This window comes from Grus americana, chromosome 4, assembly GCF_028858705.1.
Source record: "Grus americana isolate bGruAme1 chromosome 4, bGruAme1.mat, whole genome shotgun sequence".
Lineage (NCBI taxonomy): Eukaryota > Metazoa > Chordata > Aves > Gruiformes > Gruidae > Grus > Grus americana.
The window spans coordinates 19,234,617-19,249,409 of NC_072855.1; the positions used below are offsets into that span (position 1 = coordinate 19,234,617).

The 14,793-nt window shown below is 36.6% G+C and overlaps 1 protein-coding gene across 3 annotated transcripts in view; it reads right to left on the reverse strand.

The window, feature by feature from the left end:
* Positions 1-4,365: 4,365 nt before the first annotated feature.
* The window catches only part of ADGRA3 (adhesion G protein-coupled receptor A3), a 61,634-nt gene continuing 51,206 nt past the window's right edge, over positions 4,366-14,793 (reverse strand). For all 3 annotated transcript variants that reach the window (XM_054824464.1, XM_054824463.1, XM_054824462.1), the window contains exons 15-19: positions 12,685-12,809; positions 12,022-12,145; positions 10,097-10,242; positions 6,140-6,235; positions 4,366-5,939 (exon numbers count right to left, since the gene is read on the reverse strand). In XM_054824464.1, the coding sequence (XP_054680439.1) occupies positions 4,697-5,939; positions 6,140-6,235; positions 10,097-10,242; positions 12,022-12,145; positions 12,685-12,809 (1,734 nt within the window). In that variant the 3' untranslated portion in view covers positions 4,366-4,696. The remainder of the gene's footprint in view (positions 5,940-6,139; positions 6,236-10,096; positions 10,243-12,021; positions 12,146-12,684; positions 12,810-14,793) is intronic.

A 14,793-nucleotide genomic window follows, 5' to 3' on the forward strand; every position in this document is an offset into this window, starting at 1 on the left:
AGATGGAAGTTTGTCATGCCTGTGATTGTGCCAAGCTAATAGTTTTCAAAAGTTAAGTCTTCCATATAAAACAAATTTTACATCTGTATTCATAGATACCACCACTTTATCTCCTCCTCCATCTTCCCAAATCTCCATATTCAACCAATCTTGGAAGCAGAGAAGGTATATAAACCTCATTTAAACTAAAACCTATAAACCTAATTTACACTAAAACCAAACTCCCACAACAGAACAGGTCCCCCTGTTTTTGAAAGCAGGGATTAAAAATCCACAGGGTGTTTGTTTAAACTAGCAGCTTTCTTCATGTTTTGTATGTTAATCTTGAACTACAGGAACAAAAGTATTTCTCACAGATGCCTATGCTATTAATCTCTAAGATCCAGAAACTGTGACCCAAAAAAGCCAACCAAAAAACACTGAACAAAACTGATCAGTTTCCTCCGAGATGTGAAAAAGGAGCAATACAAGACATAAGAAACAGCTTCAGCAAGCAGCACAGTGTAATACAGAACTGGTTAAAATGGAATAAAATAAAAATGAAAGAACTTAACAGAAAGTAATTGTTTCTTCCTCCCAACACCTGAAGTATTTCTTAACCTGTAGAAATTTTCAATAATTAGCATTTAAGGTGTTCTGATAACACATTACCTATGAACAACTAGTAATATAGGGAGCTCTTCATTCAGTAAAAGGGAAAATACTTGCACCTTCACATCTTAATCGTACCTTCAAGCAACAATTGTTTGCATGTGTGAATTTTGTGTGCAGATGTTCATAGAAACAATGAAGAAGTTCCTTTTGAAAACTTATCTTTTTGGTTATGAAAGACACTTTCTTCAGAGAGGTCTGTCTAATCAGAAGTGACTTGTATTTTCTACGTGTTTTTTAATGCATTCCCTAAGATTAGTTAACACCACTCTGACACAAAGCCTTTCTGCTACCCTATACCTGTGGGTGTCACTTGTATCACACACCATGAGGCATCACAGTTGCTGGAGATATTTTCCTCACCTGTTCCACCATAAACACTTGTTTTAGCTCTCAACTTGAGAGCTGTCAAGCTGGCTCTAATGATTTATCACATATGCTTCAGTCATCTCCTTTTACTAACACTCTGAACTTTTTTCCCACCACCATCCTTATCCTTGGTATCACCACCAAAACATGTTTAGCCATAAACCAGGGTGTGCTTACAGCCTTCTTCCTCCAACCTGTGACGCTTGCTTTTCAGTCTGCTTTTGTCCCTATCATGAATGGACAAATATACTGACTTTTATCACAGTGACAACCAGCACTAACTACTGCTGTTTCTAGTCACTACCTTTTTTTTTTTTTTTGTGGTAGAAAGCAAACTATTCTCAAAAAAGGCTGTTCCCACCTCAGTTTGCATTATCTACTCCCCTTACGTATCTGATTAATGACTGTAGTCACTTTCTCACTGTTCCACCAACAGGCAAAAATGAGGTTTTGTGTGGTGGTTTTTTCCATTGAAGTGATTTAAGTGGCTTTTCATGCAAAGTTTAATTACAACTCTGAAAATAAGCTTGCTTTACACTATTAGGAAAGAACATATGAAAAAGCTTGAAGATTGTTTCCAATTTTCTTATAACATATTGTACTTAACCCCACTTTTTCAGAGTCTAATAACCCATCTTCCAACTTTTAGTTACATAAATTCTTTCATTTACAATTCTTCATGAGAAACACAGGAGATGAGTGTATTCTTCAGTATTTGTCAAGACTATCTGAGAATAATGGCTTAATTTGTCATCATCTGAGCAAAAGCACTTGTTAGATTAAAAGCGAATGTAGCTATGTTCATAGCTGTAAGTGAAATACGCATGTTTATTGGTGTGGTGATTTAAGAAATATTTTTACATTAATAAACCCTGTATGTACCAAGGCTATTCATAATTTATTAGGTACTTAGCAAAGAGCTTATTTTTTTTTTAATCTCTTCAAAACTTAAGGCAAGCTATCAGGTTATGGAGAAGTATTACATGTAGAATTAATTTTAAAGGCATTTTTAAGATCATCTTCAAGAAAGACTAAATATATGTTCAATTCCAAACCCGTGCAAGTTCTAAAAGCAAAGAGCAAGCAGATGCTAAAGGATAACTGATCTTAGCCCAAGTCCCTAGCATACCATGTTCAGATAATAAGAAATAATCTATGGACTGTTTTGACATTTTTCCATATTATATATGGATTGTATTTTTCTAGATCTATAATTTTAAAGGAACCACAAAGTAGGCTTAAGTTATTTGCATTAGTACATATATTTGTTACTATAAAAAACCAGCACAGTATATATTCCTGATAAAATATAATTTAAAAATGTCTGGGTTTGGGGCTACAAACTACACGTGAAGGAACCTCAGTGATTATATTGCTGCTAGTTGTGTAATACAGAAACTCGGCTCAGAGATGAGTGCTTCTCTTAGCACATGCCCTTACTGTCTGCAATTCAGTTTTCATTCAATCTATCACTAAATCAAGGGTGACAGACCTTCAGCATCTGGAATGGAACAGGATCAAGTCACTAGTTTTGACTTCTAGGTCCAAAATGTATTTTTGCTACCAAGAGGAACCCCCCCACACACCAAATAACAACCCACATACAGGGGTTTTTTTGCAATTACAAAGCAGTGAGTTAAGATGCTTAAATATCTTGTCAAATAGCTTAAAATGTAAATATTTTATTGATACTTGGACATTTGTTTTAAATTATTTGATAATACTATAAATTCCTTTTTTTTCTTTTGAGCATCTATCCATACAGTAGCTGTATGGTTACAAGCTAAAAAGCTACCTATCTTGAAGCCAGTAAAATTGAATAGCAATCAAAGCTTGAGTTACACATTTGTCAAAGTGTTGTTTTAAGAATTCTTAAATGGCAACTACTCACAAGAAGCAAAAATAGAACCCAAATCCTAACAACACTGTCCTACTGGAGTAGTTGGATAGTCTGCACTAATCTTGGATGTGTTGTACAAACTGATTAGTAGAGGGTGCCGTAAATTTGGCAAGCAATAATTAAGCATCTCTCATGTTATAAATTATTTAACACAACATTTGCGTACTGAGAATGTTAGACCTCTATCTGTATTAAAACAGATACACTTAACTAAAACACTCAACTGTGACAAGTCTGAATTAGGTAACCACGTAGCCAAGTACATACAATGCAGTTCCATTTGTTGCTTAAAAGTTGAGTTGTGCTATCAGTACTAGATCATACAGAACCATTTTTTGCTATTTATAACACGTGGTTTTTAGCGCAATGGCCATCAGTACTGGAAACAGATAAAGCCCCAAGCGTTACTCTGCAACTACAACCTCAAATTTGTCACAGCAGCAGGATGACACAAAGTATGATCTTGTTTACACTGAAGTGTCAACAATTTAAGTTTAGAAAACTATAGTCATAATTGACAAATAATTGATTCTATAATATTTCATTTTACATAAAATATTTTGACCTTGATTCTAATTTTTGTCATTATACTGCAATTAAATTTGAGTTTAACTACAATGTTTATTTTTCAAGGTTTACATTATTGTAAAAGATTGCATGTTTTAGCTATTTCTACTGCAGGAATTCACATGCTTTTTAAAACTGATAACCTTATTAATATAGCTCTGCTACTGAAACTCTTTTTTTAAACACAGATGCTGTATAGTATTGGAGAAATTATTCTGCACATTGTCACATATAGGTGAGTAAAAGTGAACTTGCAACTCAAAACACTCTCTCAAAAGGCAGCTTCCACAGTGACACTGAACCAAAAGACCCTGATTTTGCACACTCATCATGCTCTTAACAGATTATCCCGTTACCACCTATCAAAATACCCGCGCTATTATTCTTCCACACTGTTACAAATGAACAAGTTTTCACAGATATGTACTGATGACCTTTGCAAATCAGCACCTGTGAACATTCATAACCTTCTCAACTGAAATAATTAAAAAAATTAAAAAAACATCCCAGTCAGGTAATTATGAGGGCAAAATAGAATATTATCCAAAAACATTACCAAGTAAACTAAAACTGTGCAAGTGCATTAAAATAAGCCACAGCCATCTGAAAATACAACTAGCTTGTGCAGCAAGACAATGATTTTGGAGTAAACAAGGTGCCTGTATACTAAAAATCTCTTTAAAGTGTAGCTTCTTCATTTCAAACAAATTCTAGGCCTTATACAAATAATTGATCTATTTGTATTGTCTACTTCAGACACCAAATATTTTCTTTAGTAATTGGAACTCCTAAGTTTCAGATACTGAAGTAGTAAAATCAAGATGACCTTCAGTGCAACAATCTTTAAAAGACCCAACAAGTGCAACATGGGGCTGCTGGGGAAAATACTATTTATTATACATTTAAATACAAATTTGAAATGTGTTGTGGACACATCTGCAGGGCTACAGGTAAAAAGTAAAAATGTACAAAGTTATGTTCTGCACCTCTCAAGATTGACACTTCGAAAAAATTCACAAAATACCAAAAGTTCATCTTCATAAGAACAGCGAAGACAATAATGCATACGATCTTTTGCTTGGCAGATTATCTTTGTTCCTCCCTGCATAAAGTACCTAGAGTTTGTAAACAGTCTTTTAAGAGTGTTAATAGCTTTAAGGAATGTGTAATCACAGTTCATATGGATTCATCCCGCAATGAATTATAATGCTACACAGTAGTTTCGTGTTTCCACAACCCAGTTCTAATATTACCAGTACTGTCGGCTGTGAGCAAAGGCCCATCCTGTCCACTGCTTTTAAGTGGTCCATTCTGAACAGCTAAATTTAAGCCATAAGATTTTTGTTGATTTTCGAGTTCAACCGCTATTGGTTTCCTCAGAATATCTTTTTTGTTGTTGGTAGCTATTGTTTTTTCAGTATTTCTGCTACTTTTTGGAAGTGTACTGCAAGCATCACTGCTGTCTTGTTGGGATTGGTTATACTGACGTTCTCTGTATGCCAAATAGGCTCTTCGGCTCCTTGAATGCCCTTCACCGTTGCTTTGTCGACTTTTAGGTAAGCCGTTTTGCACACTTCCTTCCACACTTGTGGGAACATCATACGCATATTCCCTCAATACTGCAAGCCTGCTAGCACGGTGTCCCTTGCTTCTATTCTTATGATGCCGACTTGGGTGTCCATTTGTCCGAAACTGTACCTCTAAGGGAGCTACATGCATTTTGATATCATTATCCACTGAATGTTCAGTAAGGCTGTTATCAAGTTGAGGACCTGTGTTCAATGGCAGAGAAGCAGGGTGGCACTGAGCTGCTGCAGCTTGTAAGTTAGTTAGTTTACAGCCTTGAGAAGAATTTTTTAGGCTCGATGCACTTTTATTTGTGCATGAAGATTCTGCACTACTGTTGGTGCACTTAGGGGCCTCTCCATTGGTTCCGCTAGAACTGGAGGGCTGAACATTTACTTGCACTGAGTACGTACTCCTTCCAGGGCAGCAAGTCGTTATCCAAGCATGCCGGACATCTTCCCTGTTAATGCAATGGTGAACCATAAGAAAGGCACTGAGGCTTAAACATGTTGCCCCGAAAAAACAGCTGAAGATCAGGTCCATGGGATAATACAGGGAAACTGAGAGAGCTCCAAAGATCCACAGAGCAACATACAAAAGCAAAGTGAGCCCGGCTCCCAGCAGCTGTGCTTGAAAACTGTGCTCATTCTCCAAAGCAGATGTGGAAACTAGTGACACCGACAATGAATCTTGATGAGCCAGTTCACCGTGTTCGTTGGTGGCCAGGCGCTGCTGTTCCTCAATGGGTTCCTTAAGTTCATATTTACGTTCAGGGTGACGTTTTAGTTGTATGAATATGCTGAGAAAATACATACAGTTTATGAAAATTATAAAGCTAGCTGGTCCATAAAATGCTCCTAAGCTAGGTTCCCAAGTCATCCAGCAACTGGAAAAAAGAAACAAACCAAAGAATCAAAATTAATGTCTTCTCACAAGTCACTTATGCTTTATCAATTCATAATGGTACTTTACAATGATCTTGGCTGTGTTACATTTTCTGGAAGAATCAGAACTAATTGCAATGAGTACTTCGAAAAGCAAACCTGTGAAATCTTATGACAGAGCTCTCAGTTCTGTGGTACTTACTAAGGAGCATTAGGTCTGCTGCCATAATTCCGGATGTTTGCTGCTGCTGTTATTCCACAAACTATGATAGGGATGCCTCCACCAATAAGGTAGAACCTGAAAAGTAAAGCCAGTATATCAGTGGCTGCTTAATGGCAATAGATTTTATTCAGTCACCATGAAGGAAATGAGAGTTTTCCAGGATTCTGGAAACGCATGCAAGTTCTTTAAGAAAATAGAGTGAATCATGTTTGGGCTTTGGCAAAATCAATTTTCTCAAAGATTTCCTCACTGCAACTTTTTTCCTCCTGTTGTAAACCGCCTCTCTCTCACAGCTGCTCACCCCCCTCGCAGGCACCAAACGAAGGTATACACAGTTAGAAGGAAGCAGCGAAAGCTGGCAGTCAAAAGTTGTAAACTGCTGGAAGAGAATACGGAAACTTAGAAGGAAACTAGTAAGTGGTATGTCTTTTGTTCCAGGGATGAACTTGCCTAATATTATGGACACTACGTCCAGGAGATCAGCCACAAGAACTCTTGTTGCTTGGCTTTTTGTGTGTGAAGGAGTTTAGGGGGTGGTGTTATTTATTTTTAATGGACTCTATAATTTCATAGTATATACCTCCTGCTTCCCTGTGGTGGTGTTAATAAAAACTATGCCTTCACAAGGATGAGGGCATATGTTGTTAGAGTAACTAACTTTTCATTACAATTTCTGTGAATTCACATTGAATTCATTAGTGACAGATCAATAATTACTGAAAAACCACTCAAAAATAAATGGCATTCTGTCCTGCATCTCATGTTAAACCAGTCCAAATTCAGATCAGAACATGCAGTGAAAACTACTACTGTGACATACAGATGGGTAGTTTGCTTTGTCAACAAGAGACACCTATTCCAATCGTCCCGGACCTTTCCACTGCATTTCAGATTATTCACCAGAAGTTACTGCTGTCTCAGTTGAGACACAGAACAGTCCAAAATAAATTTAACTCTTCTCTTGGAAGTCTAGGTACACTAAATATATTACTTAGTTGCTGAATCCCACAAAGATCAAATTCTGTCATTGGTTTATTCCGTATCTCGAAGCAGCAATCAGAAGCTAGCCAGATGAAACAGATCTTTGTGGCAGATTTTGCTCTACTTATCTTTTACTACAAATTACTAAATCACTGTGTCAAAGATGCACCACTACTCACACACGAACAGCTAAGTGAAGCTGGTTCTACACAAGGCAAATTGTTACTGGTGGGAGAGCGAAGCAACATGGAGTTTGCAGCCATAGTTCAGTCTGCTGTATCAAAGGAACATGTTTACAGCTGGCCTCCAACCATACCAAGATACCAAGTATCAACACAGATACACACAAAAGCACACTTGTTTGTTGCTGTATCTAAGTCTTTAGCAATTCCTAAGAGCCCAAATTACAAAACAAAATGATCATGCAGCAAGGAACTGTATGAACAGAATAGGAACTAAAAAACATCCAAAGCATGCTAGAGGAGATGCAGTGATATTAAGATTTTGGGGCAGAACACTGTACAAGCTGAAACTTTTCCTTAAGTTAGATCAACAAGAGAAAAACAAATGTAATGACATAGGTATGCAAGAGGTGTTACGATGGTAACAGAAAAAAAAAAGAGAAATACAATATTTCGCTATTTACAAGTAGAACATTCACCTAGTATTTGTATTATAGTAATACAAATATTTGTATTTATTTTAAATTACAAAAGACAAATATTTGCAATTTTATTTTATTTCATGCTTTACACAAAGTATCCCATCATTAAGATCTTCAGCAAGGTTCTTTGAAAAGTTCTTTTATGTAAAAAAAAAATTGAAATTGTTTCCTTTTGTCTTGTTTGGAGTCTGCTGAACAAAACACCGTTTCTGCACGACAAACTCCATTTCTTTCTTGTGATTTGCAGCTGAGAACCTCAGTTATTTTTACACCCTCTTGCCTGGCATGGCAATGCAATATACTTGGCATAAAGTTTTTAGCAGTTAAGAAATCTGAACCAATGCCAAGTGCTGCCCTGTAACATGGCCACTGAGAGTCACGGCAAATCTCCCCTCTAATGTCTATAGTGGCTTTCTGAGGAACACCAGATTCATTTGAAAGTCTTTTTCCATCTTGTTCATCACCTGTAAGAAAGTCTCATTAACATACTGCGTATCATCACCACCACCAAAACTGTCTTACATGCAATGAATTTCCCAAAATAAAGAATAAAGCTTATCTATGCTAGAGGGGAAGGAAACTTAATCGGTATGAAGTCCACCCTCAGAAGACATCTACAGGAACTGAAGATCAGTGTAAACGTCATGTCTACCTATTATCTGTAAGGTGGACTTCTTTAAACCCAAACAACATAAAGCAGAATAATTTATGTATGGCAAATAAAGAGAAAAATGTGTACCTACATACATTTATCAGGGCTTTTTTTTCTGTTCCAAAAGACCCTTTGTAATTCTGAAAAGGTATATGGAGAGGAAATATAAACAGCATGGAGGCAAACAGAGAATCAATTGTTTTGCCTCTCTAAATTCCTAAAACAGGCAGCCTGATAACCGTAGGTGACCACTTCTAAACGAGCAAGAAACTTGCACAAAACTCTTTGCCCTATGCCACTATGGGTAGTTTTGTTTTGAACAGAAGTTTAAAAGACAACTGAATGAAAAAAAAAAAAAATCCTTCGATAGCTGTTCCATGCAAAAACATCACACATCTATCTGACTGAGGAAATCCCTAATCTGCAAGAAGCTGGACACAGAAAATCTGAGAAACATGAAGCATGTTTGCTCTGTTCTGATACTTGTCTCCAGAGTTACTGCCATTGTCACAGATGAGGTTGTCCAGATCTGAAATGGTATGTGCACATTTATGTTTATGCAGAGCTGAGCCCATGAGGCTGGTAATTTTACTGGAACGTTTCCCAAAGCAAGAACTCCATGACAAATAATAAGGGATAGAGGAGGAAATCACAATAGATGTTAAAAAGGCTACCCAGTACCCTGCTGGAAGGCACACAGTTGGTGATGGGCATGATATCCTACCGTGAATCCAACAGATTTGCTTTCTCTTAAAAATAGTAAAAGTTAAGGAAAGCAAAGACAGCACTTAAGTGGTATAAATATTAAAACCTCTACTTCCTAACTTATCAATTCAATATTTCTATATGCTTGTGTATAGTACTGCAATTTTTAGTTGATGATATTCAGAAAAGCATTTCTGATTTTCTGCAGTCTATACTTTAAAATCAAGCTTTCTAAATATTTGCCTATAACTAATCAAAGTTAATCAACTTCTGCCACCTTGTGGAGAATTTCAGCTTAGCAGTTTTTAATTAATATCCAGAGGCTCAGTAAGCTACATGAACAAAGTATGGTAATGTTTTCTATTAAAAATATTCCACATAGGGTGAATTTCACAGATAATTAGTTTGTCCCATTTCAGTGATTTTAGAAATAAAAATTCTAAGAGGAATGCTTCACAAATAACACTATTTCATTTGATAATGAGCGACACCTATTTTTCAAATTATTTGTAAGCAATCTTTGGAAAATGTATTAAACTTTATTTATTTAAATTGCAGTGTTTGTTAATTATGTGATAACACAGTTCTCCATATTCTTTCTTCTGATAATTTAATGGGAAGTGTTGCTATCTACAGTCCTAATCAAAGCCCCAGTGGTGATACTGAAACACTACCGATTTCTTAATTTACAAATCAGGAACATAGCATTGCAACAGTAATATGCTAAGACAAATTGTCCTTCACCTCATCCTCCTTAACATAATGCTGAGGAACAGAAAAATCTCAAAGGGATTTTATGGACCTGGGAAGAAAATGTTCTATGAAAGGCAGTTGCAAAAAACAACCAGTAGTGACCCATTATATTTTGTGGTCACAGAATGTAAGCACAGCGACCTGGGAAATAATGAGTTGCAGAAACAGACAATAGGCTCACCTCAGCATTGGCCTGGGTGGAGGAGGTGGCTCATCAGGATCTTGACATCTTTTTGCTTTTTTGGTTACTTGCTTGTAAATATTACGAGATGTCACTCCCAGCCACAGTACTGTCGCAAGAGTGGAATAATGGAGAATTATCCCAACCTTAAAAAAAAAATAAAAATAAAAATGAACCTCCAAGCATTTCCTTTCTACCAAGTTAAAAAAGTAATTATTTAATACGCAACTTGCATAAAGCCTGAATTTTCAAAAGCTCAGTTCAAGAGAAGAGAAAACCCTCTTATTTTACTATGACTGTTCTAAATCCCAAGTCATTGTGGTTTTCAAAAAACCAAAATATGTTATGCAAACCCATCTTCGTATCAGTTGAATCTGGAAAGGCTACACAGCTGCAGTTGCCTCTAGTGGAAGGAGACCTTAATAATGCAGGAAGAACTTTGCTGGCTAACATTTTAAGATTACATATCAATCATACAGTTTAGGAAACTGTATTTTACAAAACACTTAACTTTAAAATGTCTGGTGTTACCGATACTATTCAAATTGAAACAAGGGAACAGCAAGCTAATCATATTATGGCAACTACACAGCAGGCAGCAAAATACAGACAGCTAATGCTCATCAGCGACTTTAACATAATGCAAAAAAAAGAAAGCATCATACTTCAGATATTTAACCAGCCCAAACACATTAATGCAAAGTCAGCCTCAGAGGCTGACTGGGTGTTACTGTTAAGAAAACGGTTGTTTGTCAGATCCTTTTGCATTTGCATTATTTTATAAACTGAACATTATTTTCTTTTAAGAAGTTCTGGGAATTCCCAAGTCCCTGGGGTTTTGTCAAGGCAAGGCACAATCTGGTTGTCCTGTATTTCCTTACTTACAAGCCAACATAGAGATGAAGTGACTGCAAGAAGCAGGTTTCATATATCCCTTAAATGACAGCACATGTGCATGAAAAAGGTGACACTTCAGTTTTTGTTAAGATGACTAGAGGTAATTTTTTTGCAAGTTTCAATCACCAGTAAAAGCACAACTCTTAAACAACCCATCCATATCACAGAATTTCTCTTATAGGATTACTGTCTCCAAAAGGCAAGAAGAAAGATTACAGTTTGTCAAAGTATTTCCTCATCTCCATATATACACGTGTGCACACACATGCATATGCACGCAGACAGCCTAGTATTCTCTTTGTATTTGTAGGAGAAAGATCAGGGACATTTTATTGCAACACACTGAACTGTCAAGCTAGTGCTATGGTGAGGGATTAGAAACTTTTATGAATCACTGGATGGAAAAAAAGAAAACATTAAAAAAAATTTCACTGATACCATTCCAAAGCAGCAACTGTTATTTTACTGAAACACTGCAACTGAAATAGAGAAGGCCAAATCCTAGAAGAACAAATCATTATAGAAGAGGAGTCTCAATAAAGCTAGTGATGTTTGTTTAGAGAAAGCATGAGGTTTTGACTTGAAACACTTCTCTCTCTCTCCCTCCCTTTAAGTTATACTGAGCAAATGGAAATAAATATTTTAAGATCTGTGGAAATCAGTTTTCACATGCTTTCTAAAGGCCACATACAGGCCTATACAACAATTTCATACTAACTCTCAAACACCAGAATTAATAGCTAAAATTTATTTTTTGAGATCGCATTTTGGGCAAAAAAAATTTATTGCATTGCTGAAATACTTTTCCAGTTTTCAAGTAATGAACTAGTTTTATCTTCATGGCTGGATGAAAATACAAGAGAAATCTTTTAAGGTTAAAAAGATTGATTTTTTTTGTCTAAATTTTGCATTCTGATGAAAATGCCCGTACAGTATTACTGTTCTGTAGCAGGCAAGGGGGACATATACATATATAGGAGCATGAAACTGGTAAACTCATTTTTTCAAGTGTTTGCATGTTTACTTACTGCTTGGCAAATGCTGGCATTGCTGGTCTGAGTTACACCTCCAATAAACATCACACAAGTCAGGAAAATATGAAAGCTCAGGTTAACTAGCATGTGCCAGCTTTTTACACTGATCCTGATCACACTGTTAAAAGAAACAAATTAGACAACGTAAAACACAGCTGCATTATTGTCTTTCAGAAACTAGCAAGATACACTTGTGATAAATGAGATATAATTACTGTTAATGATTGTTTGACTACCACATACTTTGTAATCAAATATAATCTCTGGTCTTCGTCACAAGAAATTAAAACACCCTCCTATTAACTAGCTTTATACAACTATTTGGGGCCTGATTCAAAAATTTTAGGCTTCAAGCTTTCACATCAACAGAAATGTAAAAGGCTGAACAGTTTGTTAAATTCTACCATCATTCTTGAGTGGTCTCTTCTTTCATCATGAAGCAAAAGTGAAGAATTAAAGAGATACATGGTTATGAGAGCTAAATTGTCATACTCGAGATCAGATGAAGTAACTACTTACTTAACTGTTAGTTTGCATCAACAAATTTTATAGAAAAAACCCAAATGCAGATTACTGTATCATGTTCCTATCAAAAAGAAAAAGTAGTCCTAAGCACTATGAAACTGATTTTTTTAGTCTAGTAATTTTGATGCATACCTGTGATGGTAAATGTAACTGACTATGATCATCAACAGGCACATTAGCAAAACCATGGCAGTGGCATAAATTACTGGATGCAAAAGATCAGCTGGCTGTGTATATAACTCAGCTCCCGTCAAGTCCTGACAACAAAAACAAAATTAACATTAGTCCACCTTATCTCTTCACTTTGTGAGGGTGGGGGAATGGCAGAGGAAACACAGATGAAGCAACAGGAACCTTCTAGATGAAATGTCTTCCCCACACCACCACCCCCTGCCCCAAACCCGACCATCCATTTATTATTTGATGTTCCTGGCTTTCTTCCACAATTACCTGCTATTGTGGCTGACGTTTATAAATGCAGTCACCCATCTTATAGAACACTTACACTTCATGTATGCTTGAATATACAGAGAAGTTAGCAGCTTACAGGCACACACCATTTTCTTCTTAAAATATTTATATGCATAGCATTTAGAACAACGGTGTGTTTCAGTTATTATTATTATTTTCTGCAACAACCCAAAGAACGTTACAGAAAATGCCCTCAAGCAAGTCTGCAGCTGATGCTACAGACTGGAGGGGACTGATCAATAGATTGGAGGATATTCAGAGGGATGTTGGTGAGCCAGAGAAACGGGCTGATAAAACACCATGTGATTTAGCAATGGAAAATGTTAAAAGATCTGCATCTGGGATGGAATAACCTCACACATGCAAAAATGCAGGCTAGGCAGGCACTGGACTGATTAGAAAGAAAACAAGAGAACCACTTGAGTGTAGACAGAAGTTGACCAGAAGTCAGCAGCGTAGCCTGCAGCCCAAGCGCTGTACTAGGAAAGCCACAGCGAGCAGGTGAATTGGGTATTCCCTTCTGTTCAGCTCTCAGACCAGCTCTGCAAAACTGTCTTCAATTTTAGGCTCCCCCAGTACAAAAAAGGCACTGACATACTGGATGGAGTGAGTCTAAGACTCTGGGATGACTAGCAGGCTGAAGCACATAATGTCTCAGGCTGAAAAAGCTGGGTTTGTTCATCTTTAAAAAGAAAAGAAAGATGGGAGAAATCTCACTGTTATATTGAGCTACCTACTGGGATGGTATAAAGACAACTGAATGAAGCTCTTTATGGAGCTGAACCATGAAATGATGAGAGGCAATGGACATTGTCAGCAACATGGAAAATTCTGATTAGGTGTAGGAAAAAAGTTCTGATGAAAGTGGTAACATACTGCCCAGAGAGGCTGTGTAATCTCTGTTCTTGGAGATGCTCAAAGCTTGACTGAACATGACCTGGAGCAATATGATCTGACTTTGAAGCTGATCAAACTTCAAGCAGGTAATTAGACCAAATGACACCTAGATGTTCCTATCGGACTGTTACTCTATGATTACTGTTTGACCAGAATAGATAGTAGATAACTCCAACAGAATTCAACAGCTCTTTAGCATCATTCAAGTTTTCTGAACCCACCCATCAAAATATTACTCAAGGAGTAAGCATGAAATGGAACCTTGGACTGTTAAAGCACGGCAGTATTTCAAATAACTTCTAAGGAGTGACATTTTCATTTACTAACAAGAATAGCCAGGGGAAGTAATTCTGGATGCAGTTACAATTTACTTGCGTTCCATTTCCATAATGGTAATGAACACTGAAAACAAACAACAAAACCACCCTTCAGTCCCTTGCAGCACAAAATAAAACAAGTTTGCTCAACTAAGATCAGTGGAAAAATCTATTAAAAGTAATTTTTCAGAACAGACAGGATGAAGAAACTTCTTTTACCTATAATTCTGGGTTAATCACTCTTAAACCTCTAGATTTGGCAAAGTTCAAAAATGCGCTGGTGGAAAGGAGAACAAATCTGGCATTCACAAAGAACAGTAGAACATTAGGAGGAAGTTTCAGTTCATTTTGAGAAAAGTCACAGTGATATACACTCTGTTTTTAAGGTTAAGACAGGTAATCTGATTTCATGGACAGAAGAGTTCTTGAATTGAGGCTTACAATTAAATTAGAGTCAGCAGTCTCTTCACCACTCCTTCAATTGTTCTTTCATCAGAATGTAAATTTGTTATTCCTAACTAACTCACCAACCTCATTTCAAAATAATTTAATCAGA